General features: G+C 43.0%; 1 protein-coding gene and 1 long non-coding RNA gene across 2 annotated transcripts in view; both read left to right on the top strand.

The window, feature by feature from the left end:
- sncgb (synuclein, gamma b (breast cancer-specific protein 1)) overlaps positions 1 to 6,479 on the top strand; it is a gene marked incomplete at both ends in the record, with an annotated part of 13,819 nt that extends 7,340 nt beyond the window's left edge. The window contains one exon of the mRNA XM_080541968.1: positions 6,474 to 6,479. Within this exon, the coding sequence (XP_080398094.1) occupies positions 6,474 to 6,479 (6 nt within the window). The remainder of the gene's footprint in view (positions 1 to 6,473) is intronic.
- A 506-nt stretch (positions 6,480 to 6,985) lies between these two features.
- The window catches only part of LOC308167639, a 2,172-nt gene continuing 1,657 nt past the window's right edge, over positions 6,986 to 7,500 (top strand). Inside the window, exon 1 of the long non-coding RNA XR_013937717.1 lies at positions 6,986 to 7,024. This is a non-coding gene — a long non-coding RNA (uncharacterized lncRNA). The remainder of the gene's footprint in view (positions 7,025 to 7,500) is intronic.

Below are 7,500 nucleotides of genomic sequence, written 5' to 3' on the forward strand. Positions count from 1 at the left end.
CCTGCCCCCATCCCTGTGTTGGTGTTGTCATGATATTACCCCCAGTGTTGTTGTCACCCTATCCCCTCCACCCAACACCCCCTCTAGAGACCTGCGCGCACACACACACACACGTGCACACGCACACTCACACACACAAACAATCACACAAATAAAGACACACTACCACACTCACGCATATACAGTTTTTTTGCACACACAGGGCAGATAAAGGGGTTTTGATGATTGTTTAGGAGGTCAGAGCTACTGAGATATATGATTGTAGTTCGTCAGAGTGTTAGTGTGTGTGTGTGTGTGTGTGTGTGTGTGTGTGTGTGTGTGTGAATGGTGGTACTGACAAGTGAAGCCTCGGTGTGCTGAGTAGGAACACAAAAGACAACAATACATCTCACTGTGTGACTGAGACAGTATGATGGGGTGTGTACAGTGTGTGTGTGTGTGTGTGTGTGTGTGTGTGTGACGGTGCAGTGTGTGTGTGTGTGCGTGTGTGTGTGTGTGCGTGTGTGTGTTTGTTGAGATGCTGCTGTAGGGAAACGTGCAATTAAGAGGGGAGGGGAGGGGTGGGGGGAGGGGGGAGGGGTGGAATGTGTGTGTACGACTGCACCAGAAGATATGTAATATGATGTGTCAACCTTTCAGCAAAGTAGCAGTTCGCCTGGCTTTGTCTGGTCTAGCGTGTGTTTGGTCATCCATGTTCAGTAACAGGGTCAAATCCCAACCCACATGCCAGGCAGTGATACTGTATGTACGTCTCAATTAGACCTGTATGTCTTTGTGTGTTCAAGTGTCAAATGTGTGTCTGACCGAACACCAAGGAAGCTACTGCAATCACACACCAACAGAAGCAATACAAATAAAAACACATTTTGCCCAGGGTTTGGTCTGGGTTTGGCCTGGGGTTGATCTGTGTCTGTGGCTGTGTTCCATGCAGGGTAGGTGCTACACTGAGAGGATGGAGAACAGTGGTGATATACTGTGATGAAGGCTGATTATCTGGGCCACTTGGCCGTAGTTCAGTTGTTGTGGTCTATCTGCTCCTGTATGGACTTTGTTTTGGTTGGTACGCCTCCATGTCATAGAAATAAGCAATACGGCTGTCAGTGAGTCAGTCAGTCAGTGAGTCAGTCAGTCAGTCAGTCAGCGAGTCAGTCAGTCAGTCAGTCAGTCAGTCAGAGGGTAGGAGTTTAGTAAACTTGGGTTTACAGCTGAATGACGTACTGCACTATACCTATTCAATAATGTGACACCACACCGTTAGAACTCTAGGACATGTAGCTATTTATGGATATCTTGATTGATTTACGTTGAAGCCCATTTTCACTTCGTTGGTCTGCAGCTTCTGCCTTTCAACTGTCTCAGCCACTTAGTCGCTTCTCCTGCCCTGTCGCTTATCCAGTGTGTCCCGCCCCTTTCTCTGTAGCTTGTGTCTTCTTGTAGTGACTAGAGGCGGTCTGCCCAGCATCAGTGTGTGTGCGTGTGTGCGTGTGTGTTATATAAAACAGGTCAGGCCAGCATCGCAGCGTGTGTGTGTGTGTGTGTGTGTGTGTTTCGGACAGGTCTGTGTGTTCTTACTTTGAGGCCAATGGAAACTGATGACTGCATGTTGCCTTATCTGCAAACTGATTTTCAAACCCACCACACATACACACACGATTACACATATACACCACATACACAAACACACACATATATATACACACTCTCACACACCATGTTTAAGTTGGCATCAAAGCAGATTTTATAAATAGTACCAGTGAAATAAAGACGGTTTTGTTGAAATCCAAACCTTTGTGTAAAGTCCTTATTTCAGCCTTTGAATTCAGTATCTCAGCATGTATAACTGTGGTTCATCCAACGATGGGGTGGTAAGATCCATCGCATAAAGTGAGAACACTGGCTATGTTCCTGAATCTACAATCTAGGTTTAGAAGAGAAGAAGGTGATGGAAGAAGGTTTTTCCTTCTATCACAGAGACTGCCAATGGCCCCGGGCCTGAGCTGGATTACTCTTCCTTTAGTCTACTTTACTCTTTAGTCAAATGTATTGATTGTAAGTCGCTTTGGAATAAGGCGTCTGCTAAATGCCAAAAAAGTAAATGTAAATGTAAACAATACCAGTCAAAAGTTTGGACACAACTTCTCATTCAATGGTTTTATTTATTTTTATTAGTTTCTACATTGTAGATTAATACTGAAGGCATCAAAACTATGACAAAACACATATGGAATTATGCAGTAAACAAAAAAGTGTTAAACAAAGCAGAATATGTTTTATATTTTTAGGTTCTTCAAAGTAGCCACCTTTAGCTTTGATGACAGCTTTGCACACTCTTGGCATCCTCTCAATCAGCTTGGTGTGTGTGTGTGTCAGTGGAAAAGGAAACTGTGTCCGTGTACGCCGCCCAGCATTCTCTTCAGCATTAGTGGAGAAAACCACTAAAAAAGCAAAAGGTGGCTACTTTGAAGAATCTAAAATATATAATATATTCTGGTTTGTGTTTACTAGATAATTCCATATGTGTTCTTTCATAGTTTTGACGTCTTCAGTATTAATCTACAATGTAGAAAATAATATATTAAAGAAAAACCATTAATGAGAAGGTGTGTCCAAACGTTTGACTGGTACTGTATAGAATATCAATGAAGATGGATCACCAACTCTACTGTCCATGTTAAATTTAATAGGAAATGAAAATGAAGTAGTGAAGAAGTTTGGATGGAGACAGTTAATGTATTGTCCAAGAGGAAAGATGTTTAAAGAGATGCTTTTAGAGAGGATTTTGGTGCTATTTATTTTCAACAAGTTTTGGCTGAAATGTCGACTGTCAATGGATTTATAATCTCATTAGTCCTCAGTTTAAGGCCAACAAACGTTTGCTAAATGAGGTTTTGCTCAAGGGAGTCACCCAAGTACCTGTCAACATACTTCCAAAAAGTGAACAACGTCCACACATACAATACCAGAGGAAACTCCACGAACCACGTTCAACCGCGTTGCACCACAAACAAGGGGTTAAACTCGTTTGCAAACTATGCAGTAAAAATGTGGAACGCCCTTCCTATAATCTTAAAGGAGTGCAAAACACTGCCCACCTTCAAAACCACTCTCAAAAAACATTTACATTTACAATCCGTAACTGGACCCTCTAAATCAAAAATCAGATTAAAAGACCCGAACTACCCACTGTACATACTTTGGGTTTTGTCCCCCGCCCCCACCTGTGGTGTATGTCCCCACCTGTCCTACCCGCTGTACATACCTTATGCTTTGTTGTATTGTTCTTCCCATGATGGATGTATGTTTATCTTGTAGATAGTACTAGTTATTTGTCTGTATTATCTTGTAGATAGTACTAGGTTTTTTTGTCTGTCTTACATGTAACGATGAATTGAGAATCAAGGACCCCAATTGAAATAAGCCAGTGGCTTTCTTGGGTTTTTATCCTGTTAGTTGACCTTGTATGTAATATGTACTTTCATGTACCTACTTCTGCAAATCTTCTAATAAAGTTTTCAATCAATCAAAAAAAGAAGATGGCATCCCCCCTGAAATAAAAGCGGTCAAAATCATCCCCCTTCTAAAACTGCCATCCCTCCTTTCCATCCCTTATGTCATTTTATCAATGAACGTGGTATTAACACTAGAAGAGCCATGAGGGGTCACGTTGACCCCTGTGAGTAAAAAAAAATGTCTATCTTTGCACTCGATCAAATTTCAGGACCCTCCTTTCATGAGTTTTCCTAGATATGTGCGCTCTACCACCCAGTGTCCTTACATTTTCAAAATCACTTCAGGATAAGCTGTTTTGCAGTTTTTCTGTGTAGGAGGCAGGCAAAAAAAAAGAAGCGCCCTCTAGTGATCTCTGTGTGTAAATAGCAGATTTACATTCTAAAAAGGGGGTCTATTTGACACAACAGATAGGCGCAATTTGACTAATTTCTATTAGTAGGTAAAATAGGCATGGCTGTCATGTGTTAATGCTATTTCAACATTTAGTTTTGCGCATATTAAGTAAAATTCTGTGGGCGAGGGGGCACGCACACATGCAATGACATTTTTACCAAGTCACTGACACTGAAGTCACTGAGCCTGTGGGGATGCTAAACTTGTCCCTATATGATCAAATCCACCATCCCCCCTGATTTTCTTTCACAACTTGAGTACTGAATATAACTTATGGATAGACCAACCGGAGGACAAATGTGGAGCACATTATGGATTGAGGGTCACTTCACACTTCATCACTCTCCGTGTTTGACAGGGGGCGGAAAGCTCCCATTTACATTTTTGTAATCAACTTTGCCAGGGAAATACTGGGCACTGTTTTTTCATTAGCCTGCCAGGCACACACACACACACACACACACACACACGGGAGAACAAATTGATTGCCTCATCCATTATCCACATCATTACACAAACGTGTGTTTGATCCCGTTCCTCATTCTCTTTCATGCATTACAATGAGCCTGTCGTCCCATTTCTACCTCCACCAGCCTCCCCGGACACACACATACTGTAATATACATACACGTGGGTATAAGAGATATCGTAGGATGCTCAATGAAAACAAGGTCTAGAGAAACACACGTACGGGTGTGGTAAACAGTACGTCTCTTCTGTGCACTGGCTTCTATTCACATGAAATTGCGCACTGATCATGGAAATAACTATAACTGTTATTGCCTTTCTGTCTATGTCGGCAAGCCATTACGGTTGAAATGGGTAAGACATTCATACGGTCAGTTTTGACTCGGCATGATGAGGGTAAAGCTAGGGTAAGGAGCAGGTGTTCATCGTGCCGCAGGATGTCACTTAGAGATGTTGGCTATCGACAACATACTGTATTGCAATGTTGCGTCATTTTGCTGTGCCTGCTTATCTTTTTTTTTTTTATTGCCCTGCTTTGTCTTGTATTGTCATGTACTGTGTTGCCTGTTGTGTCGTTTTGTTGTGCTTGCTGATGTTTTTAATGACACTACACCATTCATTTTGTAATAACCTGCTCAGGGACTACAGATGGCGCATTTACATTGATGTGGAAACTGATTTGTTGATTAATGTGCACTGTCCCTGGTAAATAAATAAATAACATAAAATAAACAGTGTGGTAGTCATAAAAATGCTTCTTTTTTTTTTTTCTTTCATGTGATTTTTAAATTGTAACAATTCTATTATGTTAAAAAAACATTTAGGAAAGGAAAAGCCAGGGGACATTCAGTCAGTTATTTTGCTGTTGTGTCACAGCACGCCCAAACACAAAAGCTTGTGCGTACATGTGTGTGTGTGTGTGTGTGTGTGTATGAGTTCTAGAGGTTTAACTGAGTCCCAGTGCTCTCTCTCTCCTCCCTCCTGTCGATGGCACCATGTCCCTCCCTCCATCGGTATGCTGTGGCTGCAGTGACGCGGAGGAGTTGGCAGGGTGAGGAGAGAGCAAGAACTGAGCACCGCAAAGCTGGTGGTGTGTTCTAGAACTTTAGTCTAAGTGTTCTAGATTTCCCTGTTAGATTTCCCTGTTCTGCTCCACAGTCAAATCAGACACGGGTTATGTTAGCGTGATAGCATTGGACACACACACATATACACACACACGCACACAAACACGCACACACGCACACACACGTACTTAAACCCCCTGTTTTTGTGTGTTGATGCGGTCACCAAAAGGGAGCAATGCAGAGTCCAGATGCTCTAGCTGCTGTTTGAACAGTAGTGACAGATCCTGAGAAGATGGCCGACTGCCTCTTGGACTGCGGAACATTCATGTGCACTATTTCTGTAAGTAAAGAAAAGTTGTGGTGAACTAATTAGAAACAGTGGAACATGAGAGGAGAATATGATCAAGGACTATGGACAATGGAAACCCTGTCCCATATAAAATAAATTATTGAAACTGCTCGACATGTCACATTTTTCCATCTCGTAATACACACACACACACACACACACACACACACAAACACACACACATATATATATACACACACGCACACACACACACACACACACACACACACACACACACACACACACACGGCTATGTAAGTATGATAGTTGTTGCATTTATCTGTTGTGCGACATTCCGCCAAATTAAAGTTTCGGTCTCCCACCATAATCAGTTCCAAACCGCCTCACAAACTTGCATGAATACACTTTGAGTCTGTCCCGAGACACCAATTCACAAATGGGTGTGTTGCCAGGGGCGGAATGGAGGGGTGCCAAACCAGGTGCTTCACACACAGCCGACACACCCTCAAAAATCACGTGCACATGCAACACACACACTCTAAGTGGGAACACACACACACATGGAAGATGGAAATCACAGTGAGGGTAGTTCTGAGTACATACTGTATGCATAGTTTGGCACTACCCATGTAGTCTTTGTCTTTGTGTGTTTATCCATGTTTTGATGGTGAGTCAGAAGGCTCATAAACCTCCCATGTCCTCTGATATTTCCTGTTTCCCATCAGGCCTAACTGCTTCTGTGGAATGTTCCTAAATTCAGTGATTGTGTGTGTGTGTGTGTGTGTGTGTGTGTGTGTGTGTGTGTGTGCGCGTGTGCGTGCGTGTGTGTGTGTGTGTGCATGCGGTAGAAAACAGGCAACTCAAAACATCTGCATGCCCTTTTAAGTTATTTTCACTCACAAATGATTTACTGTGGATCAAAAGTGAAAAAGCGAAGCAAAGCAAAGCTCTTCAGTCTGCACCAACAATGGCTGCCCACACCCTTCTGCGTACATACGTCAGGCGCAAGACAAAGTCAGACCAGTTTTGCATAGTGTGTGTGTGTGTGTGTGTCTGAAACAGGGGAGTGTATTGTCAAGGGGTTTGGCCTCTGCCGAACTCACATAACCCTCCCCTCACACACATTCTCACACACTGTCAGGACGGCGTGGCATCAACAGGGCAACAGCAGAGATGGATTTTGTAAGCGGATTAATGGGAGGTGGAGGCGGAGGCAGCAGTGGAGGCAGCAGTGGAGGCAGCAATAGTGCGGTCGATAAGGCCATCGACGCAGCTGGTAAGAGACTTCACATTAGTACCAGATACACTGCACACACACACACACACACACACACACACACACACACATTCCTGAGAGGATAAATCACAGGCATTACATAACTACTTCCATTTCCAAATAACTTGTTGACGTCGAGCACTGGCATTTAAACGTCGCCACCGAAGTACATTATGTACTTTTTTATATGATTAACTGTTCAACCCAAGTTATGTACTTTTCAGATGTTTTGGTCGTTTAGAATGATATGCACATACAGTACCAGTCAAAAGTTTGGACACACTTCCCCATTAAATTGAATGGGAAAGTGTGTCCAAACTTTTGAGTGGTACTGTACGCGCATATCATTCTGTGCACGTGAATTCTTGAGAGGGTGTCGGATATGTGTGAAGTACCTGCCCCGCCCAGGTGTGGCTTTCCCTCCATTCCGCTCCTGGCAACACACCCATTTGTGAATTGACTCAAAGTGTGTACTG

The sequence above is a fragment of the Nansenia antarctica genome, assembly GCF_963989245.1.
Source record: "Nansenia antarctica genome assembly, chromosome: 11".
In the NCBI taxonomy this organism is placed as follows: domain Eukaryota; kingdom Metazoa; phylum Chordata; class Actinopteri; order Argentiniformes; family Microstomatidae; genus Nansenia; species Nansenia antarctica.